This window comes from Podarcis gaigeae (genome assembly GCF_964106915.1).
Source record: "Podarcis gaigeae genome assembly, chromosome: 3".
NCBI classification, from domain to species: domain Eukaryota; kingdom Metazoa; phylum Chordata; class Lepidosauria; order Squamata; family Lacertidae; genus Podarcis; species Podarcis gaigeae.
Genome location: NC_139680.1, coordinates 12,444,342 through 12,470,609, shown reverse-complemented (window position 1 = coordinate 12,470,609; position 26,268 = coordinate 12,444,342). Strand labels below are relative to the sequence as shown.

The window sequence follows — 26,268 nt, the reverse complement described above, 5'->3', positions numbered from 1 at the left end:
TTAAAAAACTTTTAATAAATATTATTTTAAAAAAATGAAGGGGAATTACATGAAGATGATGTACAGATGGTACACAACACCAGTGCAGTTAGGGAAAATGTACAAAACTAGTTCAAATATATGTTGGAAGTGTAAAGAAAAGGAGGGGACATTTTATCATATGTGGTGGGATTGTAAGGTAATTAAAAAAAAATTGGGAAATGATATATAACGAATTGAAGAAAATGTTCCATTTAACATTTGTTCAAAAACCTGAAGCATTTTTATTAGGGATTGTAGGGAAAGATCTGCCAAAAAAGCTGAAAAACATCTTCATGTATGCGACAACGGCCGCGAGAGTTTTAATAGCACAAGGATGGAAGACTGAAGAAACTGCAACTAAAGAATCATGGCAAAAAAATAATAATGGACTATGCAGAACTGGCAAAACTGACATAGAAGCTACAGGACAAGGATAACTGTGACTTTAAAGATGAATGGGAACCCTTTACAAAGTATTTGACGACGCAACAAAGCGAACTGGTTTTGAATAAACACTCCCAAACTTTTTATTGATAATTATTACTTAAATAGTTTGAGGATCTATACAACTGTGTAACATGCAGAAAACAGCATTTTTAGAGAAATCAAAGACTGGAACTGAGGGAAGTCAGGGGGTGGGGTGGGTGGGTTCTGTGGGAGGAGGGAGGGGGAGGGAGGAAAAATGGGGGGAACAAGGATGATATGTTTCTGGATAATATGTTTTGTTTTAATTTTGAATAAAAAAGTAATTTAAAAAAAGGAACAGAGACTGAGCCAATTTTTGTCTTCCACAAAAATCTGCTTTTCGGGATCTGCAACAGAATTGAGCAAAATGAAAATCAGAGTCTATAGATAGATCTCTGGGGGATTAGCAGGGGATGGCCAGGGGAATCCGGATCTCAGTTGTTTTGACAACAGAAATAGCAAAATGTCTTCTTCATTTTCTTGCTAAATTGGACAGTGGAAATGAAGAAAGTTTGGGGAGACAGCAGGAGTGGGGGGACGGACACATTCAATTCAGTTCACATTTAAATTTCAGTTCACTTTTAAATCAGTGTCAGACTTTCCAAAACAACATAAGAACCAAAGCACAGCCATCTTTCAAAATTCACATTTACCTGAATTTTGAGATGTTGTTACTGAACCAAGTAGTGGTTACAAAAATGAATACATTCAGGGGAAAGCGTGCCTAAAAATGAATATATTGCTTTAAACAACAATCAAAAATGCATTATATCAAGGAAAATTACTTTCAAAAATGTGTCAAAACTGCATCCAAAAATGTATTTGTTAGAAGAAATCTACACTAAAATGCTAATGAATTTTTATGAGAAATTTTTTTTAATTGAAATTGCTGGTAGTGAAAACATATTTCCAGGCTGTGAATACACTCACAGGCAACCTGTTGCTTAATTCTAAGTGTGAATCTGCCAGGCTGAGTCACCATTTTACATCTGGTTCTGCTTGTTGGTCCTCAGGGTTAGTCCTAGTAACAACCACAACACCCAATCAAGGCTGCCTGTAGACCTGCGGCTGTCCAGAGATGTTATTAGACTCCATCTGGACCATAAAGAAGGCTGATCGCCGAATAATTGAATTATGGTGCTGGAGGAGACTTTTGAGAGTCCCATGGACTGCAAGAAGATCAAACCTCTCCATTCTGAAGGAAATCAGCCCTGAGTGCTCACTGGAAGGACAGATCGTGAAGCTGAGGCTCCAATACTTTAGCCACCTCATGAGAAGAGAAGGCTCCCTGGAAAAGACCTTGATGTTGGGAAAGATGGAGGGCACAAGGAGAAGGGGACGACAGAGGATGAGATGGTTGGACAGTGTTCTCGAAGTTACAAACATGAGTCTGACCAAACTGCGGGAGGCAGTGGAAGACAGGAGTGCCTGGCGTGCTCTGGTCCATGGGGTCATGAAGAGTCGGACACGACCAAATGACTAAACAACAACAGCAACCCATAATTTCTGGCCACTGGCCAGGTTGGGTGGAACTGATGCAAGTTCCAATTCCTATCCCTGCTCAAGCCTAAAGTCTTCCTACCCCCTCAATAGGGAAATCTTTAGAGAACAGAACTGGTACACTCCTGGATTCTGATGACTGACTAGCTACATGGTGACTTATGAATTAACTGAATTTTAGTCTCAAATAGCAAAATTCATAGGAAGGCTAATGCTGGTTTTAGCCTTTGGTTCAGTCATGAGGAGAAACACTGTGGTACATATTCACTGCAACTGCCTTTGCATTTTGCATTAATTTACTTCCTTGGCTACGTCACTGTTAGCAATCTTTAACAACAAACAACTGTGCTAATGTATTTAGAAACAGGTTACATACCCAAATGACTTTCCTCTTCCCCTACATTGGCTCCCAGTACGTTTCCGAGCACAATTCAAAGTGTTGGTGCTGACCTTTAAAGCCCTAAACGGCCTCGGTCCAGTATATCTGAAGGAGCGTTTCCTCCCCCATCGTTCTGCCTGGACACTGAGGTCCAGCTCCGAGGGCCTTCTGGCGGTTCCCTCACTGCGAGAGGCCAAGTTACAGGGAACCAGGAAGAGGGCCTTCTCGGTAGTGGCGCCCGCCCTGTGGAACACCCTCCCACCAGATGTCAAAGCGATAAACAACTACCTGACATTCAGAAGCCATCTGAAGGCAGCCCTGTTCAGGGAAGTTTTTAATATGTGACATTTTAGTGTATTTTTCATCTTTGTTGGAAGCCACCCAGAGTGGCTGGGGAAACCCAGCCAGATGGGCGGGGTACAAATAAATAAATAAATAAATAAATAATAATAATAATAATAATAATAATAATTCACCCCCTCTTCCTTTTCACACACCCATAACTGTGGTCACATAGAACTGAAGGAATATAACCCCAGGGACAGCCTAAAATAACCAGGTCTCAAGAGATCTGTTAAAGGCAAATAGGAAACAAACATCCCTTTCCTGATGCTACCTATGGAAATTCAAGACTAGGTCTAGTTGCACATTATAGAGAGTCGATGATTTGTTAAAGGTTAGGAATAAGGGCTATTCTTCTAACCATTCATCAACGGAGGCTTCAAATTAGTTCTTCTAGGGCAAGGGTTCCCAAGCTTTCTTCCCTCAGGGCTCACTTGAGGCAGCTGAAAATTACTACAGCCCGCCAGTCACAAAACGTTGGTGCAGAGGAAGAGCTAACCACAAAATGGAGGGAGATAGGGGTGTTATGTACTGAAGTTCTCACCCTGGGCCAGCAGGGGGGATACTGTAGATAGTTTTCACTCAGGTCCACATATGCAAATAAGGGATTGAAAGTGATGTTCAGTGATTGGATAGTTTCAGAAAGTTGTTACAGTTGCATTGTAGTTGAGGTCTATATAAGCAGGCTGGCTGAACCCTTCAGTTCAGTTCTGTTCTGGCCTGTGAATAAACAAGAGCTGTTTGAAGAATCGCTGTGTCGTCTGATATGTTCACCCACAACTTTACAGGGGCATTTTGGTGTAATCAGCTGGCAGTTAGCATCTTCTACTTCTAACTAATCCAGCTTTGGAAGTGGTTGAAGTCCTTGCCACAGCATTTCCCTTGTGGCACAGAGTTTTCCTCAAGCTAACGACAGACCTTTTTGGGAAGGCATTGCCCAAAAACAGCCACTACCCCACTTCAAGCAGAATTTGCTGGTCCAAAGTGAAGAAAGCATTTACTTCTATATTCTCCCTTCCAACCCTGACATGCCTCCCACAAGTACAGTGGTACCTCGGGTTAAGAACTTAATTCGTTCCGGAGGTCCGTTCTGAACCTGAAACTGCTCTTAACCTGAAGCACCGCTTTAGCTAATGGGGCCTCCTGCTGCGGCCATGCCGCCGGAGCACGATTTCTGTTCTCACCCTGAAGCAAAGTTCTTAACCTGAGGTACTATTTCTGGGTTAGCGGAGTCTGTAACCTGAAGCGTACGTACCTGGAGCGTCTGTAATCCGAGGTACCACTGTAATGCCTTGAGTCCTGCCCATGCCAATACAGTGGTACCTCGGGTTAAGAACTTAATTCGTTCTGGAGGTCTGTTCTTAACCTGAAACTGTTCTTAACCTGAAGCACCACTTTAGCTAATGGGGCCTCCTGCTGCTGCTGCACCACCGGAGCACGATTTCTGTTCTCATTCTGAAGCAAAGTTCTTAACCTGAGCTACTTTCTGGGTTAGCAGAGTCTGTAACCTGAAGCATATGTAACCCGAGGTACCACTGTTGTTGTTTTTACCCATTACCTGTAATTCCTTCTCCCCTTCTCCTTTCACTCTGACCTTGTACCATTCCCCCTCACACTGTCAGTTTCATCTCTCCTTTTAACTCACTTCTTTCTATAACATTCCTCTCACATCCCCTTCTATTCCCAGTTTATAGAACACCTTATTATTAATACTACTCACTTTCAGATTTCCTGCTTGCCTGCCTCCCCTGCTTACTCCTCTTCCAGCCACCTTTACTCAGCATGCACCTTTACTCAGTTGCTGGTCCTGGCATCTGTCCAGCCCAAAAGTCTATGGCATGTCTGTGGGGAGTGGCCGGCAAGGGAGGAGGCACGGGGCAGGCTGGGGCACTGAGGATAACCTGAAAGTGGTCCAAGGACCACTGATGGAGTCTGACTCACTGTCTGAGAAACAGTCATCCAGGATGAACCAATAGGGAATGATCCTTCTGGGGTAGTTGTGCTTCAGGCCTGTAGTCTTCATTTAAATTGGTTGCTGAAAGGTTCCTGCCATATTTCAAAAATTGTTGAGCTTTATTTTTATGGAAACCACCAAAATTTGTGGAGATTGTTGTTGGTGTGTGTGTTTCTGAATATTTACAAAAACACGATTTTTTGATTGACTTGTCTAAGATCCAGGACAAAGCACCACCACCTTACTGCAATGCGCTCTACGTGGGGCTACCTTTGAAGGTGATCTGGAAACTGCAATTAATCCAGAATGCGACAGCTAGACTGGTGACTGGGAGTGGCCGCTGGGACCACATAACACCGGTCCTGAGAGATCTGCATTGGCTCTCAGTACGTTTCCGAGCACAATTCAAAGTGCTGGTGTTGACCTTTAAAGCCCTAAACGGCCTCAGTCCTGTATACCTGAAGGAGCGTCTCCACCCCCATCGTTCAGCCTGGACACTGAGGTCCAGCTCTGAGGGCCTTCTGGTGGTTCCCTCATTGCGAGAAGTGAGGTTACAGGGAACCAGGCAGAGGGCCTTCTAGGTAGTGGCGCCCACCCTGTAGAATGCCCTCCCATCAGATGTGAAGGAAATAAGCAGCTATCTTCTCTTTAAAAGACATCTGAAGGCAGCCCTGTTTAGGGAAGTTTTTAATATTTAATGCTGTATTGTTTTTAACACTTCATTGGGAGCCGCCCAGAGTGGCTGGGGAAACTCAGCCAGATGGGCGGGGTATTAATTAATTTATTATTATTATTATTATTATTATTATTGAAATTCCCCCCCAGACGCCAAATCCGCCTTTGAAATCCTGGTAATGTTGGGGAAAATCCGGATGTATGGGAGCCTTACTGCCTCTGCTACGAACACCAAGGGGAATCCTGGCCTTTGCAAACTGCAACCAGTGCTTCTGTAATCGGTTAAACTATTATCTGCTGTTATCTATGTGGGTCAGGTGCAGGATGTCTTGAAACACCTTGTTTACCTTGGAACATTTGCTTCTTGCCATTTCAAATATATAAAAGGATGTCACATAGAGGAGGGAGAAAGGTTGTTTTCTGCTGCTCCAGAGAAGCGGACACGGAGCAATGGATCCAAACTACAAGAAAGAAGATTCCACCTAAACATTAGGAAGAACTTCCTGACAGTAAGAGCTGTTTGACAGTGGAATTTGCTGCCAAGGAGTGTGGTGGAGTCTCCTTCTTTGGAGGTCTTTAAGCAGAGGCTTGACAACCATATGTCAGGAGTGCTCTGATGGTGTTTCCTGCTTGGCAGGGGGTTGGACTCAATGGCCCTTGTGGTCTCTTCCAACTCTATGATTCTATGATTCTATGCTTAAGGGTCACGTCACTTGTGTGGCAATGCTTATATCTACCAATGAAACTACTATCGTATTTTTTATTTGTACATTAGAGGGCCTCCTCTTTCAGAGGCAGTTTTAGGGTAGTGCGACCGGTTCAGGCGCTCTGAGCACTGGCCCTACAGGGGGCACCACAACAATGATGCAGAACAGAGCACAAGAGGCGGCGGTGTGTGTGTGCGTCACGGAGTGCGCCACTGAAATTTGAGAATGAAAAGTCCACCCACTACAGAGATGCCTTCTGAGTTCATTCACTGAAAGAGACATAGGGCTAGACTATTTTCAGAGCTGTCCACTTTATCAGGAAATCCACAAGTGCATATATTATTCTGCTACAATGTGGTACTCCCAGATCCTTGGGTCATGAATCTGCTGCTTGTTGCGAGCTACAGTGTAAAAAAACCATTTAGCTCCTGGATTGGTTTTAATGAAGAGTGGGTTATAAATCATGCAAAAGAAACAGACATTGCTTCTTTCAAAGAGGGGCTCAGCTCCGTGGTACAGTGGTACCTTGGGTTCAGAACTTAATTTGTTCCGGAGGTCCGTTCTTAACCTGAAACTGTTCTTAACCTGAAGCACCACTTTAGCTAATGGGGCCTCCCAGTGCCGCCGTGCCGCTGCTGCACGATTTCTGTTCTCATCCTGAAGCAAAGTTCTTAACCCGAGGTACTATTTCTGGGTTAGCGGAGTCTGTAAGCTGAAGCGTCTGTAACCCGAGGTACCACTGTAGTTTCAACCATCTAACCTTTGCTGCAAATGCCAGAAAGTACTGAAAACCACAGAAAGAAGTTTGCTATATTATGTAAATAAATAAGTGCTTCTAACTTGGTCACATTGCTCCTAATAATAATAATAATAATAATAAATTTTATTTATATCCCGCCCTCCCCAGCTGAAGCTGGGCTCAGGGCGGCTAACAACAATCAAAATAGTCCAACATTCTAAAAACATTCATTATAAAATTAATTAAAATCAAATTTAAATCAAATTAATGGCAACCATCAAGCAAAATTCTTTGCAGATTGCCAGAGGAGGGGGTCAGGCTATGCCCTGACCAAAGGCCTGGCAGAACAGCTCCGTCTTGTAGGCCCTGCGGAAAGATGTCAGGTCCCGCAGGGCCCTAGTCTCTTGTGATGGAGCGTTCCACCAGATTGGAGCCGCGGCCGAGAAAGCCCTGGCTCTAGTTGAGGCCAGCCTAACCTCTCTGTGGCCTGGGATCTTTAGGATGTTTTTATTTGCAGACCGTAAATTTCTCTGTGGGACATACCAGGAGAGGCGGTCCCGTAGGTACGAGGGTCCTAGGCCGTATAGGGCTTTAAAGGTTAAAACCAGCACCTTGAACCTGATCCTGTACTCCACCGGGAGCCAGTGCAGCTGGTATAGTACCGGATGAATATGATCTCGCAGCAAAGACCCCATAAGGAGTCTCGCCGCGGCATTCTGCACCCGCTGGAGTTTCTGAGTCAGTCTCAAGGGCTCATAGCGCTGACGGGGAACAAGAGAATCATCTAGTCCAGGCCCTCCAGATGTTTTGGGACTACAATTCCCATCATCCCTGACCGCTGGTCCTGTTAGCTAGGGATCATGGGGGTTGTAGTCCCAAAACATCTGGAGGGCCGAGTTTGCCTATGCCTGATCTAGTCCAACCCCCCTGAAATGCAAGAATCTTTTGCCCAATGTGGGGTTCAAAGCTACAACCCTGAGATTAAGAGTCACATCGTTCTACCGACTGAGCTATCTGGTAGTTTAGTAGGAAATTAACATACGAAGTACATTATACTGGGGTGAAATGCTTGCAAAAATGTGAGTATTAGGCAATTCATAACAAAATGTGGGCAAAGGTAAAGGTAAAGGGACCCCCGACCGTTAGGTCCAGTCGCAGATGACTCTGGGGTTGCGGCGTTCATCTCGCTTTATTGGCCAAGGGAGCCGGCGTACAGCTTCCGGGTCATGTGGCCAGCATGACTAAGCCGCTTCTGGCGAACCAGAGCAGCGCACGGAAATGACGTTTACCTTCCCGCCAGAGGGGTATCTATTTATCTACTTGCACTTTGACGTGCTTTTGAACTGCTAGGTTGGCAGGAGCAGGGACTGAGCAACGGGAGCTCACCCCGTCGCGGGGATTCGAACCGCCGACCTTCTGATTGGCAAGTCCTAGGCTCAGTGGTTTAGACCACAGCGCCATCCGCGCCCCATAAAATGTGGGTAACACACACTAAAATTCTCATAAACCTCCATGCGGATTTAAAAAAATGCAAACTGACACAGAAGTGGGGCAGACTGAACTGGGAGAAACCAAAATTGACAGAATCAGTTTGGTTTGCTCCTTCTTTGTGGTGCAGAGGCAAAGCAGGAAAACCTCTGAATTTCAGATGGGCAGCAAGCACACTATGATTGAAATGTGAAGGAACAAGTTTGCTAACCTAAAGGAGCCAGTCCAGACAAACTAGGAAATGTGGCTGAACTCTCAGAACAACTTGATCCGGTACGGTTAGCAATATTTACAAACAACCCGGGAATTTAGAATTTGCCAGAAACATTTCCATCAACTATGACTTCAACACAAGGGTCACAGGATCAAAAAAAAGCTCCAGCTGGCAAGGTGACTTGTCGCCGACTCTGTTGCCTTGAGGGCAGGGCCCTTAATAAAGTCCGTTTCTAAAAAGAGATGTGTCTGGCCTCAAGGGGAGGTTTTATAAAAATTGATAGGACAAACTTTCAATGGATGTCCTTTCGCAAAGTGGTTCCGCAATGGTGAAGCACGGCCCATGTTTCAGATTTGAGCCATGGAACTGAAAAAAGGTTCTGAAGTTTGCAGCCTGGTCTGATTTCCCCCTCATTTTTTTATTGGAAGAAAAAAGAATAAAGGAAGGAAGGAAGGAAGGAAGGAAGGAAGGAAGGAGCGAAGGAAGGAAGGAAGGAAGGAAGGAAGGAAGGAAGGAAGGAAGGAAGGAGTGAAGGAAGGAAGGAAGGAAGGAGGAAGGAAGGAAGGAAGGAAGGAAGGAAGGAAGGAAGGAAGGAAGGAAGGAAGGAGCAACAACAAAAATTGTCAGCTGACATTAGCCATAGTATTCCATCCACTATGATTTAAACATATATAGGTCCGATCCCTTCCTGTATCCAGACCATAGTATGCCATTGGCGAAGATATAACTAATGCATTTTATTTTAAAAATTGAAATACAATTTTTTTTTAATTTCAATTTTCGGGGGACGCAGGTGGCGCTGTGGGTTAAAGCCTCAGCGCCTAGAACTTGCCGATCGAAAGGTCGGCGGTTCGAATCCCTGCGGCGGGGTGCGCTCCCACTGCTCGGTCCCAGCGCCTGCCAACCTAGCAGTTCGAAAGCACCTCCGGGTGCAAGTAGATAAATAGGGACCGCTTACCAGCGGGAAGGTAAACGGCGTTTCCGTGTGCGGCTCTGGCTCGCCAGATGCAGCTTTGTCACGCTGGCCACGTGACCCGGAAGTGTCTCCGGACAGCGCTGGCCCCTGGCCTCTTGAGTGAGATGGGCGCACAACCCCAGAGTCTGTCAAGACTGGCCCGTACGGGCAGGGGTACCTTTACCTTTACCTAGCGTTCTCTCTCTCATACTCTCCGTAATCCAGACCCAAATATCTGGAGTTGAAACTCTGGAGCCTAATGGAGGCCGGAGGACATGCAAGGAAGCGGCTGCAGCTCTCTCTCGCCATTTCTGGGGCTGAATTAAAATATTTATTTTCCGGCACCATGCAGATAAGCAGTTGTGCACGAGTCTATCACGTGTAACTGAGGGGGACACACCTTTATTTCTATATTGCAATTCCACTAGGCTCTACAATACAATTAAAAATCAAACAGAACACTTAAGTATGTCAAAGCCAGACACAGCATCAGGAAATCCGATGGCGTGCTGCCTCCAAATGTGCTTTGAAATAAAGATAAACGGACCCCTGACCATTAGGCCCAGTCATGGCCGACTCTGGGGTTACGGCGCTCATCTCGCTTTATCGGCCCAGGGAGCCAGCAAACAGCTTCCAGGTCATGAGGCCAGCATGATGAAGCTGCTTCTGGAGAACCAGACCAGCGCACGGAAACGCTGTTTACCTTCCCGCTGGAGTGGTACCTATTTGTCTACTTGCACTTTGACATGCTTTCGAACTGCTAGGTGGGCAGGAGCAGGGACTGAGCAACGGGAGCCCACCCCGTCGCAGGGATTCAAACCGCCAACCTTCTGATCAGCAAGTCCTAGGTGCTGTGGTTTAACCCAGGGCCTTAATCTGCAGCCTGAACTTTGCTGAGAGGAACTAAGAGCATTTCCCTAGGAAGAGAATACTGCAACTTAGGTGCCAACCTAGAAAAGGCCCTGACCTATGGTGCCCTCAGATGGCAGAGGGCCCCAGAAGATGACCTAGTTCTTATGTAGAAAAGGCTGTCCTTGTGGTATCCTGGCCCCTGACCAGGCGGCAGCACATAGATTCCAGATTACTCAGACTAGAGATTTGTTGACATTCTGCAGAGGAAGATGATGAAACTGCGAACTGTCAACTAGCTTTACGAAATGTAAATACTCCTTGCATATGATCAGTGAGATCCCGCACTGCTCAGTCTATGGCTATTTGCGTAGGAAGGAACAGCCTGTCTTCCACAAATAATGTAAAACTCTGATCTGCACAGCTGAATACAATATTCTGTCCCTTACATTATATTGTAAACACGGCTGCTGTATAGGACGTGGCTGAACAGGAATCAAAAGCAAATACAGGCTTTTCGTTGCGATTCAATTAATGATTGACACCTCCACGCCTGTTCTGATTTCTGCAAATCTTGTTAATTTAGTGTTTCATTTTAAGAATTTGGAGGCGCTGCCCTGCCCTGCTGTACAATTCTTGAGAAGGAGCAGGGCGCTCCAAGGAAAGCCAGATATTTATCTTGTTGCAAAACTTTTAAATGGCCCAATAGCCACAGTGCTGCCCTCTCCAACGTCACATGGTAACAGGCAATTTTCACTGGATCGTCGCTTTTGCACAATGCCTAAAAAAAAAAGCAATTGTGACCTTTTTTCCAGTGTCTTAAGCAGGGAGGCTGCAACACGTTGCCAAAACACATTGTTTGCTTTTCTCGCTAGCCGCTGGTAGCCTTGCTTTGCATTGCATTTCTGCAACATATTCCCACTGCTTGCGCCTAAGCTGCTAGCTCCTTTTTCTGGGTGCCTTTACGGTGTGCCTTCGGGACACGGCGGCCTTCAAGAAACGGAGCTCAGCTTCAAAAACAAATTGAAACAGAATGGGGGCACGGGGAGGGAGCATTCCAAACCCGCGTTGCTCAACATTGCAGGATCAAAGTTTAGGTCTCCTGCCCCTTGAATTCCTGTTTAAATACAACATACGTTTGTCCCCTGAGGATTTGTTTATACTAGAGTTGTGGGTGTGACTTGCTTCTTGCTCCACTGCGAAGTTATTTGTTGAGTTGTAATCAGATCAGAAATACATTAACAGGCTGTGTGGTTACTGCATGGTAACCCCATGCCTGTATCTATCCCCTGCTTGCAGGATAGAACAGGCTAGACTCTGTTTTTTCTTCACATTGCATTTAAAGCATGACTGCTGAATGCAATGTGTTTGACAGGACTGCTTAAAGCTGTTTGATTGCCTAACCGGGGATCACATGTAAATCTTATACATGTATTTATTATATGGCTTACGTTTGTATTCGGCCCTCCTTAACTCTCTGTGACGAACGGATTTTAACATTGCTAATTTCATTGCATTTTCGGCGGTGGCTCTGTGATCCGTTTTATGGGCCTGGCATAGTTTGAGAGGCAGAACATACCGTATTTTCCGCTCTATAAAACACACTTTTTCCCTCCTAAAAAGTAAGGGGAAATGTGTGTGTGTCTTATGGAGCGAATGCAGGCTGCGCAGCTATCGCTTCTGGGATAGCCGCACGAAGCAGCAATCCCTCTTGCTGTTCTGGCTTCTGGGATTCAGAATATTTTTTTTCTTGTTTTCCTCCTCCAAAAACTAGGTGCGTCTTATGGTCTGGTGCGTCTTATAGAGTGAAAAATACGTCAGATGACATGAGCTTTCAGAAGTCCAAACACTTTGAAGAGAGGGCTGCCCAATTATTTGAAAGTCTTGTGTAAAGCTGGTTGTGGGAGCCCCAAATTGATCCACACTGCGACTTATTTTCAACCCTACTCGGAAGTATGTCACATGCATGTGCTGAGCCCCTCAAAAGTTGGGCGGAACCCAGCGCATGTCATCAGGTGTCATATTGCTTGGCTTCTTTTTTAAAAAAAAATATATTTATTAGGTTTTTACAAAAAATAAAACTACATAACCACCACAGAAATAGAAAAAATGTAAAAAGAAATAAAGCATAATCAAAAGTAACACAGAGAACAGATCAAAACACAAAAATATAAAATACAGTAAAGAAAAATTCCACCCAACCAAGTACAAAAACATAAAAACTCCAACTTTTCAATCATACTTAATTAACTTCCTTTCTTGACTTCCTCACGCCTCCCTTTTTTGTGTTCCTCTTTACCCAATCAGATACAGCAAATCCTTACCCTCTTTCAGATCTCATTTCTAATTATTAAGTTCATTCTATTATGTCACCAATCTTTTCTCCTCGTACTTAATCACCTTTATAATATTATTTACTTTTGACATAATATCACTTTAATCTTTCCTCCTTTTCTATTACATTTTGCATACTTTTTAAGCTATGTCACTAATGCCTTATTTCCAAATCCAACATTATTTTAACATTCACAAACTTTGCAGTGTTTCTGCAGATAGTCTTTAAACTTCTTCCAGTCCTCTTCCACTGATTCTTCTCCCAGGTCTCGGATTCTGCCAGTCATTTCTGCCAACTCCATATAGTCCATCACTTGCATCTGCCATTCTTCCAAGGTGGGCAAATCTTGTGTCTTCCAATACTTTGCGATGAGTATTCTTGCGGCTGTTGTGGCGTACATAAAGAAAGTTCTGTCCTTCTTTGACACCAATTGTCCGACTATGCCCAAGAGAAAGGCCTCTGGTTTCTTAAGGAAGGTATATTTAAATACCTTTTTCAGTTCATTATATATCATTTCCCATATATTGCTTGGCTTCTTATTGCAATTCTGAAGAGGGTCTCTGGCCTTCGTGCTGATGTGGTTCACACAGATGCCTCCCTCCTCCCTCCACGCCACATCACTGTCAAGTTGCGATGCAAATAGACACCAAGATGTTTTCTTTAATTCAAGAAGCGTTAGCCCAAGAAAGGTGAAAAACATGTCCGCCCCTCAGCCATCCATGACAGCACTCTGTAGACAGCAGTGCATGGAAATGAGATTTGTTCCTTTGTCAGGACAGCATTGGCCCCAATTCAGTGTTTCCCAAACTTGGGTCTCTGGCTGTTTTTGGACTACAACTCCCACCACCCCTAGCTAGCAAGATCGGTGGTCAGGGATGATGGGAACTGTAGTCTGAAAAAAAGTTGGAAACACAGGTTTTGGAAACAGCAGTCTAACTCCTTCAGCCACATTCAAACAGCAGGGCAAAGCAGGGAACCATTGGAAGGATGGCTGCTTTGCGGAAATAAGGAAGGAAACTTGTGGCAACAGGCACAGACATTCCAGACATCCTGATTCTATCTGATCCTGGAGATATAATACCAAAAAAAAGAAAAGCTGAATCCACAAAGGGCATGTTGCCAGATAAAGGCTGTTACTTAGAAAATATCACTGCAGCAATGAAAGAAGCCCAACTTTCAACAGGTAGAAGTTGGTGGGCTTTAAGGGCAGAAAATGAAAGAGTATCATCCAAATTACTGGGGTAGAAAGTAGGGTGGATTCTCTTATGTGTAAACTTCACCCCCCGGCAACAAATTGAGAAAGCACCCCACTCATTAGTGGTCCCACCTGACTTTACTATAGTACAGTCAGTAGAGTATTCTCAAGTTCCCATGTTACAGTTAGAACTCGTGATGAAAGTCAGAGAAGGTGCAGACAGACTGCGTTGGCTGAGACAGAACTCAGGCAATTCTTTTCCAGAGAACTGACCACATTGCAAAGAATAGGGAGATTAATGCCTTCTGCAGCTATCTCCTGGGGGACAGCCCTTTTCCACGCCATTAGAGTTGATGCAGAGCTGAAATCTGACATACTTTGTTCCAATACGGATTTTTGGCACCATCTAGTGACAGGCTGAAAGTAATGTTCCTCAAACAACTTCAACTCGGTGACACATACGGACGAGTACAGCTACTCTGAATGATTTTTGTTCTGAAAACGATCACCCTACTCACCTGGTTGACAAACACGGCCAAACATCTGGTACAGTGCTGATCTGAGACACCACCGTGCAACTTTCCGAAGGCAGCACAATCTTCATGGAGTAAGATACCCAAGAACTTTTCACAGGGGTGGTGACAAAGGTCCAGCTTCATGTAGAGATAAGGAAAGTGTTTGAAGATTGTTGTTGGGATGAGGAGAGCTACTTCTGTTTGTAGCTGGGTAAACAGATACCTCTCTTGTACGGCCAATGTCTCTCCAGCCAAAGTAGCCTTTGCTAAACTCAGCAGGGTGGAGTCCAAGTTTTGGTAGATGCAAATGCTGCAGGAAACTGGATTTACTGATGATCCATTTGTAAACAGCACTGGGAATATCTCAGCACAGGCTATCTTTAACATATTGCTATGCTTTTGTTATGTTTGATGCTGTTTTTTCTTTGCCCTTTCAGTTGTTCTTTGGGTGAGATGATGATGTAATTTAGCTACATTTCTCCGATGTGTCATGGCCGGAGTGGGGAACATGTGGATCTTTGTTGTTGTTTTTTTAAGAAATATTTATTAAAGTTTTACAAAGACATAAGTACAAAAATACATGAAAAAATAAAAAATAAAAATACAACATACAAAAGACAAAAAGAAAATAAGAAAAAATTAAAAACAAATCCGTTTTTTATAACTTTAAACTCATTTGCTTGTTTCCTTGACCTCCTCTCACCTCCCCTTTTTGTAATCCCATTTACATAATCAAATCAGCAAATCCTTGCCCTCTTTCATTAATCTTAACTCTATATCTTAACATATTATAACTCTATATTTCCATCCATTATCAATTCATTTTTGCATATTCTTAATAACTTTGTTGCTAATGCCACTTATTTTCAATCCAACATCATTTTAACATTCATTAATTTTACAGTGTTTCTGCAAATAGTCTTTAAATTTCTTCCAGTCTTCTTCCACCAACTCTTCTCCCAGGTCTCGGATTCTGCCAGTCATTTCCGCCAATTCCATATAGTCCATCACCTTCATCTGCCACTCTTCCAGGGTGGGTAAATCTTGTGTCTTCCAGTACTTTACAATAAGTATTCTTGCTGCTGTTGTTGCATACATGAAAAAAGCTCTATCCTTCTTTGGCACCAATTGGCCGACCATGCCCAGGAGAAAGGCCTCTGGTTTCTTCAGGAAGGTATATTTAAATACCTTTTTCATTTCATTATAGAACATCTCTCAGAAAGCCTTAATCTTTGGGCACGTCCACCAAAGGTGAAAGAATGTACCTTCATTTTCTTTACATTTCCAACATTTATTGTCGGGCAAATGATATATTTTTGCAAGCTTGACATGTGGATCTTTGGATGTTGTTGAACTACAACTCTCATAAACCCTGAAAGTTGCCACACTTGCTAGGAATGATGACTCCTGGTTGTTGGCATCCATCTGTCTCAAGAGACAATGGAGCAAAGTCAGGAGCAAAGTCCATCTGTTTCAAGAGACAATGGAACAAAGTCCAACCGCTGGAGAATCACAGTGCCTGCTGTGGCCGTAGAGACCGGTAACTCGTAACTGCTGCTTCCTGCCTTGTTTGTGCTGTGTTAGCAGTGCCAAAGTGATCTTTCTGGGGCATAAGCCGGGGCAGTGTGCATGGAGGTCCTGTGTAGCAATAGTTTAGCAAAATCTGGAGGGCATAAGGTTCCCCACTGAAGTGATTTCTTGACAAAGCTCAAATTACATGATTGTAGAAATCATGGCAATTATATACAGTATATGCAGCCAGATCATGAACTGTATTTTCTCTGCAATGAAATGATGTTGGTGCCTTTATGCATGGCATGGCGACAAAACATTAGTACGGATCAATAATGGTAAGAGACAAAGACAGAAATTCAGGAGTGGAGCAGAATGTCTCCCACCCAACCAACCCCTACACAAATCTCTGGAAACAAATGACTTGGAAGGCAGCGAGTGCGTGTCAAATCGACTTCTACCACACTTCAGGGTGAAGACAGGCAGACATTCTTAATCCAATATGGTTGAAATTAAATAGATGGTTGTTCTCTGGGCTGCTGTAAACAGCAGCTGTGCAAAGCTGGGGAATTCCATGATTCGCACCCAAGGAAATCATTCAGACTCTAACAAAGTGATGATGAATGCTACTTGGAGAGATGTCTCATTCTGCTTTGCTGATTGCGCACAATTTCCATGCCCCAAATAATGGGCACACCCCACCCTCGCTGCAATTCCACATATCACCACCTGCAAAGTCAGTAGCAGGGGAAAGCAGCCAAGACGTTGAGGAGGAGACGGAAGCAAACACCCAGCAATTTAAAGTTCCTTCTCTTCTTGGCTGCTCGAGAACAAGGGGGAAAGTTATCAGGAGGGTGAGCCAACAGCAGTGTGCTTTCCTTGCCAGGAGGGCAAGAGAGGTCTGAAAGCAAACTTTTCCAACCATGGGCATCCAAACTAGCGGTCAGAACTGAGAGTTGCTATAGGAATATGGATCACTGCAGATGGTGACAGCAGCCACGAAATTAAAAGACGCCTGCTTCTTGGGAGAAGGGCAATGACAGGCCTAGACAGCATCTTGAGAAGTAGAGACATCACCTTGCCAACAAAGGTTCGTATAGTTAAAGCTATGGTTTTCCCAGTATTGATGTATGGAAGTGAGAGCTGGACCATAAAGAAGGCTGATCGCCGAAGAATTGATGCTTTTGAATTATGGTGCTGGAGGAGACTCTTGAGAGTCCCATGGACTGCAAGAAGATCAAACCTCTCCATTCTGAAGGAAATCAGCCCTGAGTGCTCACTGGAAGGACAGATCGTGAAGCTGAGGCTCTAATACTTTGGCCACCTCATGACAAGAGAATACTCCCTGGAAAAGACCCTGATGTTGGGAAAGATGGAGGGCACAAGGAGAAGGGGGCGACAGAGGACGAGATGGTTGGATAGTGTTTTCGAGGTTACCAGCATGAGTTTGACCAAACTGCGGGAGGCAGTGGAGGACAGAGGTGCCTGGCGTTCTCTGGTCCATGGGGTCACGAAGAGTCGGACACGACTAAACGACTAAACAACAACAACATAGGAATATGGGGAAAATAATTTGCCATAGTACTAGGCAATCATTCAATTAGCCAAGCATTTCAGCATGACAGATGACACATGGAATACACCTTTTTCCTCCCAGCTGTTCTGAAGATTCTCCTGACTCTCCCAAATCCAATTGGGGGGGGGAGCTTGAGAAGGGGGGGAAACCCTGTTGTGCTAGCAGGAGTCCTTGCACAGGCTTCCACTAGCAGGCCTTGTTAGCTGATTCCTACCTGTTATATGTAATGCATCTCATTTAGGATTAACTAGACCTAACACTGACATAGTTAGGTTAACAACTGGTAATAAGATGGACTATTGTGTCAGTCAACTGGTGGTGGTTGTTTTTTTTTAATAAGCAAAGCAGTTACCACCAAGGGATGGGGCAGAAATGCACCTTGCATTTCTGGTTTGCATTTTAATGTGAATAGTTTGCATTTTAATGTTAACCTGCCTGATTTGCAACTCCTAATGCAATACGTAATCTGAAACGCAGCTCTCCTTTGAAATTCGGACTTCTCTGAATTTTGTGATGCAGTTCCACAACAAAAAGGGGGGGGCAAAAATGTGGATATTAGGGGAAACAGTGTGTAGAATGTGTACAGAAAAGAAATACACATATAAATACATTAGGGGAAATTGCATGCAAATAAAAGCGTCGATTTGGAGAAATTCAGACTAAGATGCGGATGAATTTCTGCGGAGACTTTCTAAAACTGCAAACCAATGTGGGTAGGTGGTGAACTTGTGAATGGAACAAGAAAGGTGAGAGAAACCAAAACGGATTCATCCATCCCCATCAGCATGTATTTTAATTAGGCATTCCCTCCCCTCCTCTCAGCAGCCAGACCTTTCAGGGATGAACATGGACCAGTGGTACCAAATTGTTTGGGAAACCACCTTAGTAGAAAAGCTAAACGTTATGTGCGCTGGCATGGTTGCTTGAGAGCGAACAGGCTAGACCCCCACTGGTCTTTTCAAAGGTTTTATTATCGGTGCAAAAACATTCACAATGCAGGGCGTCTCAATTCCATGTCTTGCTCAGTCACTAGCAGAATCTGGGAGTGGGCGGTCCTTAAACTTTCCGCAGCAGAGTAGTCTCTTGACCCCCATCCTACGCCTCCCCTCTCTGTACGTAAACCTACTGTGCAGAGAGGGCGTGGGCAAAGGGGGACCTGCCTCCCCCCTGCTTTGTTCATGTTCGGTGCTGTGGCTCCCCCTTGCATCCTCCGAGCCCTGGACCCCTTCCCCACTGGAGGCGTGGCTTCCCTCCTCCGCGGAGGAAGTGCTGCTTCTCACGATTTTTGGAGGCTCCCTGTAACCCAACTGCCTTTCCACTTCTCGCCTCTGAGCTGATGGCAGTTCCCTGACACTAACCAATAAACTGAAAATGACAGGGGGACAAATAGAAGAGGACGCCTTCACCCCAATATGGCTCCCATTTATCACATACATAGCCCAACAAGACAACAAGAACCCACCGACAGCATACGAATCCATCTGGCTTACCTGACCCAACAAGCCTCAACAAGACCCAACAAACCTCATTGTAGCCAAACACAACCAACCAACCACACCCTGGGCCCCTAACTTCTCTCACTACCAAAGAAACGGAACAAGCAAACAGAAAAAGAACCTATCTAGTTGATGCTGACACAACCCCCCCACACACACTGCAAAAAATATAAATTTCACTACCACCCTTCCTTTGCCCCCCTCTTCGTCCTGACCTTACACTGTATAAAAGGTAAAGGGACCGAGCAACGGGAGCTCACCCCGTCGCGGGGATTCAAACCGCCAACCTTCTTATCAGCAAGTCCTAGGCTCTGTGGTTTAACCCACAGCGCCACCCGCGTCTGTATACTCAACACTAATGTCTCATAACAAATGTAACTGATCTGTAGAAAACACTGTACAAGTTGAAAAGAGCGACAAGGCATGTAGTTTGGTAAACCAAGAAAATCTTTATTTTATTTTTTTTAATTGGGCATTCCCTCACAAATAAATGTCATGTGAGCAGCATGCTCTTTATCTTACTTGCTGGTCATAGTTGAAAGCTGGGTAAGTGTGACCCGACAGCAGGTGCTTGCAGACACAGAGTCATGATGACTGACAGACGACGTGTGTGTGTGTGGCATGGTTGGGATGGCGGTGATTGATAGCATCCAGTCACCTCTGGTCACTCAAGCCATTAATTGCCGAATCCGCAATGCCTGGGTTGGGTGATGCCCTGAAGCATCTTTCTCTGACTTCAATCTCCTGAGTAGGCTACCATTTTTTGGTCAGACGTGGCACCTGGCAACTTAAAGCCATGCATCTGGTCATTTTAAGATTTGTTATCTGGTCATTATAGGCTGCTTAGAAGCTTCAACCAGTGCACAGTGAGGTTCTTTGTCTCCTAAAAGGGGAGGGATGCTGAGAGCATATTACACATGTGCTCCTGTTGAATTTCTTATCCAATTCAAAGCTCTGCTGTTGATCTTCTAAAGCCCTAAAACAGTCTAGACACTTTCGGGACCATTACCTCGGCTACTTCACAATCCCAGGGTGATCGAAGCTGCCCCTGTAACGATTCCATGTTCAAACAGCTAAAATGCACCGAAAAGTATCTTCTGTTTATGGAACACCCACTTCCAGGAAAACTGGCTGCTTTCCAAGCGAGAGCATATTTCAGAAGCTTATCTCTTGGTGCTGGCTTGTGTGGGTCAGGGATAAGCTGATGACCGGTTAGTGAATTGTCATGTAATTTTAGTGCCCGAAAACTGATTTTGTTTATATTGTTCGCAGGTTTAAATGCTTTTTCCATTCGCCGGCACCAGCTTTCTGGGATGGCATTAAAATAAACAAATTAAATGGATGAAAAATGCCGGGGTCTTTATTTGAACTCCTGTTATGCATGCAAGTTGACGTAACCATTGACTTCCTGAACTATATGGGAACGGTATCTAGCAGTGTACTTCTACCGGAAAAGAACCCTAGCCTGCTCTCAGGAAAGCTAATAGGCTTTGGCTCTTCATTTTGTTGCTGGATGTTTATAGCCGTATGCTGACTGCATTTTCCTTCCGCTAATGGACAGAATAAGCCCCTGTTGAAACTCAAAGAGCAGGAGTGGAACAGAAGAGTCAAAAGCAACCATACAGCTCTTAATTTCCGACTTACCTTTAAAAGCATTTGTTCTTTAGCTATTAATTAAGGCATCCAAAGATTTATTTTGTCCAGGGCTTATATTTTCAGGTCTTCCATTTATACCATTTATTGAAGTCTAATTGAAGTTTAATTGAAATTTCCTCTTAGTACAAGATGGGAGAGGGGAGAGTGGCATACGATTCTTCATGCTGAGGTCAAAAATAATGAGTGTGTCGTTTGTTTTCAAGGGTAGTCGTGTTGTGAAGTCAAAGTCTAAAGCAAAGTACATTGATTTACAGGAAATTGCTCACTTCCATATATGCTAGTCATTTACAAATGTATTTAGAGGGCCCCTCGAACGCTGATAAGCTTTGCACTAGTAGTGCCAAATCTGCTTCCAATAACGTCAGTGCCTCTTTAGAAATTTTTTATGCCCACTGCTGGTATTCAAAGTTCAGAAAAACATTTTATTTACAACATCCTACAGCGGACAAAGGCAAAAGTTCCACTGTTCCAACAGCTGGGAGGCTCTGTACAGAAACACATCTAAGCCAAAGAAAGTGGGGAAAACATTCTTTATTTCCCCTGAAGCCTATTATTAATTTTATCGTCATCGTTATTATCATCCTCCTGACCTCCCCAGATTAAAAGCTATTCATTGGCTTACGAAAGTGAAGCTGATCAGGTCTACGGCACTGATGCTAAATTAAACTGGCACTCTGTGCACTGCAAAATAAGCGGAAAGATCCAGCGAATTAGCATTTGTGGCGACAGTACCCAAACGGTGCATTGATACCAGTTGGGTGGCACTATTAACATAAAACAGTGTCCACATAACCCCACAGTTGTGTTTTGATGGTGGAAATGCACTAAGGGAGTTCACCCCGATCGAAAATAATTTTTTTAAAAATTGGAATGGATTCCATGAAGCATCACATGTTCATATCCCTTTCGGAACAAATCTTTGGAATCAACCAGCTCTAGGTGTACCAGCAACAAGTGGGAGAAATTACCGTAATTTTTGCACCATAACACTCACTTTTTTCCTCCTAGAAAGTAAGGGAAAATGTCTGTGCGTGTTATGGAGCGAATGCCTGTGGGTGGCGGGGGGGGGGGGGACTGCTGCAGTCGCGAGCAGAGGATCCATGGTTCCCCTTCCTTCCCTCCTCCGTGGTTACAAAGCATGGATCCACATGGATCCTCAGGATTTTTGCATTGGGCTACTCCAAACTCACTGTCAGATCACATGTCTGTGGCCACAGCATGAACCACAAAAATCATATATCCACTATTTTGTTTAGAATATTTTTTTTCTTGTTTCCCTCCTCTAAAAACTACGTGCGTGTTATGGTCTGGTGCGTGTTATAGAGTGAAAAATATGGTATATTTTTTACTTTTAAGTAGCATTACTTATTAAAGTGAATTTCCTGACATTCTAAATTTTGTAGCTACCCACGTATGTTTTCCCACAGATACCTAAACTAGCACTTACCAGGTTACCTTCCTAAGATTTTTTATAGTTTTTCCAGACATATTAGACACACGGTTATGTGTTTTATTTACTTTAATCATTGATCCGGTGCATGAAACATTTGTTAGTTCATTTGATCAGGTTTAAAGACAATTGGAAGTACCCAACCCATAAATTAAATTAAAATACCGACTGCAGATTTCTCTGTGTTCAACAACCCTAGAAACGTAATTGATATTAACAGTACAATTCTATGCATGAAGCAAGCCCCAATGAGTTCAACAGGAACATACCCCAGGTAATTGTGTACAGGACTCCAACTAGGGCTATCTTTCATCTTTAGCAGATGAGGCGCCTGGGTACAAATATCCACCCAGCGCCCCAAATTACCACAGATGGGGGGGTGAAGCTGGGCACTGCCGGCCATGGGGGGGGGGGCACAACTCTTCCCCATGCTGCTTGGGAGAGCGATCTCCACAGAGGCTTGGGAGGGAAACTGCGTGCCCGCCAGTCATATAGTTGGCAGGGCGCAGCTTCCATCCTAAGCCTCTGCTGGAATCGCTCTCCTCCTGCTGAGGCTTGGGAGGCAAGTTGCATGCTTGCCAGCCATATGGTTGACGGGGCGCAGCTGGCAGGCGGGCAGGGAAAGGGGAAGCCGCCGGCAAAGCTGCGCAGCTCCCCCACTGGCTGGAGTGCCCCTGAGAGGCCAGCGCCCTGGCGCAATGCACCACTAAGCCCTATGGGAAAGATGGCTCTGACTACAACCAAGACGACCAAGAGTCATTATTGCAGGGGGTTGGACTAGATTACTCTTGGGGTCCCTCCCAAGTCTACAAATCTATGATTCTATAAAATGATACACACTTTCCTGATTCTCCACGGTGCAATAGTCACCGATGTGGATATCATGAGGTGTCACAGACCAATGTGGATCTGATGGAGCACAGCTTGCTTACATTATTAACAGTGCATTGAGTTCCACTGCGTTCAACAGGACTTACTCCCAGGCAACCATCAACTGGGTAACGGATACATGGCAAAAACCTAAGAGTATTTAGCCACTGATATAAATTAGATCTTCAAAGATTAGATTTGGGTTTTTATTTTTGCTAAGAGTATCCATGACAGAAAGCAACGCATCGAAGCATCCACACGTTCGTCCCTTATCCAGTCCAAACCGTCTCCTTTTGTTCGCAACGCTGATATCTCTTCCTCCAGACTGTTAGCGGAAGAATGGTGGAACAAAACCCAATATTGACTAAATCACTAGAACTTGGAAGCTTTTTGGGCGTACACGATTAATCATAAAAAAAATTAACGGGGATTTTCTTTCTTTCCCAAAGAAGCCCTTTTCATGTTTATAACAAGATGAAAATAATTTAGTATCTGAAAATTCCTCTTGCCTCTGTCTACCAATATGTCTACAGTACTGCACATAATAAGGCGGCAGAAATCCCGTTCAAGTCAATGGGATCTCATCAGACTAACCTTGTACACAGCTGTAGCCCAAGCATACATCCACCCAAACTTCCACCAAGATTTCAAAAACAGAAAGAAATAGCCATTGCCTATCTTGTACTTGCATGAAAATATTCTGACCTTAAACAGTGAGAAACTCCATTTTGGCTAAGGTTAGGAGAGAAGTGCTTGAACCTGATGAGGAGATCTGGGCAATATCGTTTCAGGATCTTTATAGCCATTGTCTGGATTCATTACAGCTGAATATACTTCGCTATAGGCTCTGCAGACTAGTTCCGTGGACAGTTTTATTATCTGCTGTCTAAAACAAAACAAAAACACAAGTGTTGAGAACAAAATATCTCTTTGCATACTTCTGCACCTTTGCAGAAATTAGTACAGTCAAACCTCAGATCCTGAACGCCTCCGTTTCGGAACGGTTTGGCTCCCAAACACCGCAAACACAGAAGTAAGTGTTCCGGTTTTGGAACGTTTTTCGGAAGCTGAACGTCTGATGTGCAGGAAGCTCCTGCAACCCATTGGAAGCCGTGCCTCGGTTGTCGAACATTTTGGAAGCTGAACGGGCTTCTGGAACAGATTATGGTTTGACTGTAGTGGGTAAGAAAGTGCCAGTGCCCTTTCCTCCCCAAAAGCTACTGTGGGAGAACTCTGAGCAAGTGGGCTTCTCCTGCAGACCTGGGAATCAGAGGGCAGAGTCGTGAGGGAGGAAAGTGCAGGAAGAAGGGAGGACTGGGAGACCCACAAACTGCAGTCTGCCCTCTCTTGAGCCCAATTGCTTTATTTCAGCCGCAAAGCACTGCTGATTGCCATTGGAAAGAAAGCAAAATCATCTCCCACTCCAACGGATTTTCATAGCTCTCCATTTTTTAAAATCCTAGTGATGGAATTTGGGCTTCAAGTGTTCAGCCGTTAATTGATACGATTGCTTTGTACTAGCCCGTTTTAAGTATGTTAAGAAACAGGGTGCTGTGCTATATTTCATTGATCTGAAAGCTGCATCCGATTCAATCTCTCGAGTAAGACGGTGGGATAAGTTGAACTCTTCCAGTATAGATAAAAGATCATTGCTCTTGATTAAATATCTATATAAAAACACTGTGCTGAAAGTGCGTTGCTCTACAAAAGGGCAGCTCACAGGATCCGTACCAGCCACAAAGCAAGGTTGTATCCTGGCTCCCGCACTGTTTAATTTATATATAAATGATATTGTCCAGAGTTTAACATCCCAAGAGTATCATGCCCCTAAATTGGCCACAAAAGCCATCCCTATATTATTATCCATAGATGATGCGGTACTTCTATCTCAAACAAAAGTGGGCCTAAAAAGATTGATGAGAGCATTCTCAGGATACTGCCAAAGAGAACAGCTGGCTGTGAATTACAAGAAAACTAAAGTCATGGTGTTTTCAAGAAACTATATGGACAATCAGTTGATAGAACAATTTAAAAGACTTTAAATACCTTGGCCTTATTTTTCAGTCAACAGGGTCATGGGGAGCACGTCAGAAATACAGTGGTGCCTCGCAAGACGAAATTAATCCGTTCCGCGATTCTCTTCGTCTAGCGGTTTTTTCGTCTTGCAAAGCAAGCCCATTGACAGCTTAGCGGATTAGCGGTCTAGCGGCTTCTAGCGATCAGCTGTTAAGCGTCTTATCAGCGGATCAGCAGTTAAGCGGCTTAGCGGCTTAGGAAAAGGGGGGGGGGAGCGAAAAAAACCCGGGGGGGGGAAGTAAGATTTTTTCGTCTTACGAAGCAACCCCATAGGGAAATTCGTTTTGCAAAGCGCCTCCAAAACGGAAAACCCTTTCGTCTAGCGGGTTTTCCGTCTTGCGAGGCGTTCGTCTTGCGGGGCACCACTGTATGCAAAGGGAAAAGCGTCTCAAAGCACCAAAATTCTGGCACTCTTTTTCCAGACAAAAGGTGGCAATTGCATCAGCACTTGAAGTGTTTAAAGCTAAACCCCTTGGTGTGATGGTGAAATCAATCCCTCTATGTATCCACAGAGGCACAGTATAGAATTCCCAGCAAAGGGGGTGAGGGCATGCTGCGGGCATCGTCTCTTTGCAACCCAAACAGTTGATTAGTTGCAGGAGGAGGGTGAGGAAACAAAACGATGGGTACAACCAGCTCAATAATGGATAATGAACACTAACTGCAAGGGAAGGACTTTGGGCCAAGCAGTCCTGAGACGAAGGTCCTTCCAAGAACCTCATGCTGCCATCCTCTGATGCAATTGTCAGCCAAGAGGGTGGAAAGAACAGGGGCAAGAGGATTTGGTCAATACTCTAAACTGCCGGTCTGGGTCTGTGCATGCCCACTGCCAAACTGTGGCTTATAAAGAGGTTTAAGGTGCTGGTTTTGACCTTTACAGCCCTATGCGGCCTAGGACCCACATACCTACGGGACCGCCTCTCCTGGTATGCCCTGCAGAGGACCTTAAGGTCCACAAATGACAACACTTTGGAGGTCCCAAGTTGCAAGGTACTTAGATTGGTCTCAACTAGGGCCAGGGCCTTTTCAGTACTGGCCCCGACTTGGTGGTGGACTTGACATCTTTCCGCAGGGCCTGCTAGACAGAGCTGTTCCTCCTGGCCTTTGGTTTGGACTCAGTCTGACCCTTACGTTTCCCTCCCCTTCTGGTTTTGATCTATGGGATACTATTAAAATGAGGCTGCATTTTAAATTGTATTTTTAACCTGTATTTTAAATTGCCCCCCCCCCCATTATGTTTTTATTGTAATTTTACTGGTGTTAGCTGTCCTGAGCCCAGCTCTGGCAGAGGAGGGCAGG

At 44.5% G+C, this 26,268-nt stretch overlaps 2 protein-coding genes across 3 annotated transcripts in view; one reads left to right on the top strand and one right to left on the bottom strand.

The window, feature by feature from the left end:
* The window catches only part of LOC310840464 (phosphatidylinositol 3,4,5-trisphosphate 3-phosphatase TPTE2-like), a 245,052-nt gene extending 230,252 nt beyond the window's left edge, over nt 1-14,800 (top strand). Inside the window, exon 17 of the mRNA XM_083730484.1 lies at nt 14,771-14,800. Within this exon, the coding sequence (XP_083586610.1) occupies nt 14,771-14,785 (15 nt within the window). The 3' untranslated portion in view covers nt 14,786-14,800. The remainder of the gene's footprint in view (nt 1-14,770) is intronic.
* Nucleotides 14,801-22,074: 7,274 nt separating this feature from the next.
* The window catches only part of COG6 (component of oligomeric golgi complex 6), a 31,905-nt gene continuing 27,711 nt past the window's right edge, over nt 22,075-26,268 (bottom strand). For both annotated transcript variants that reach the window (XM_083730323.1, XM_083730324.1), the window contains exon 19: nt 22,075-23,779. In XM_083730323.1, the coding sequence (XP_083586449.1) occupies nt 23,632-23,779 (148 nt within the window). In that variant the 3' untranslated portion in view covers nt 22,075-23,631. The remainder of the gene's footprint in view (nt 23,780-26,268) is intronic.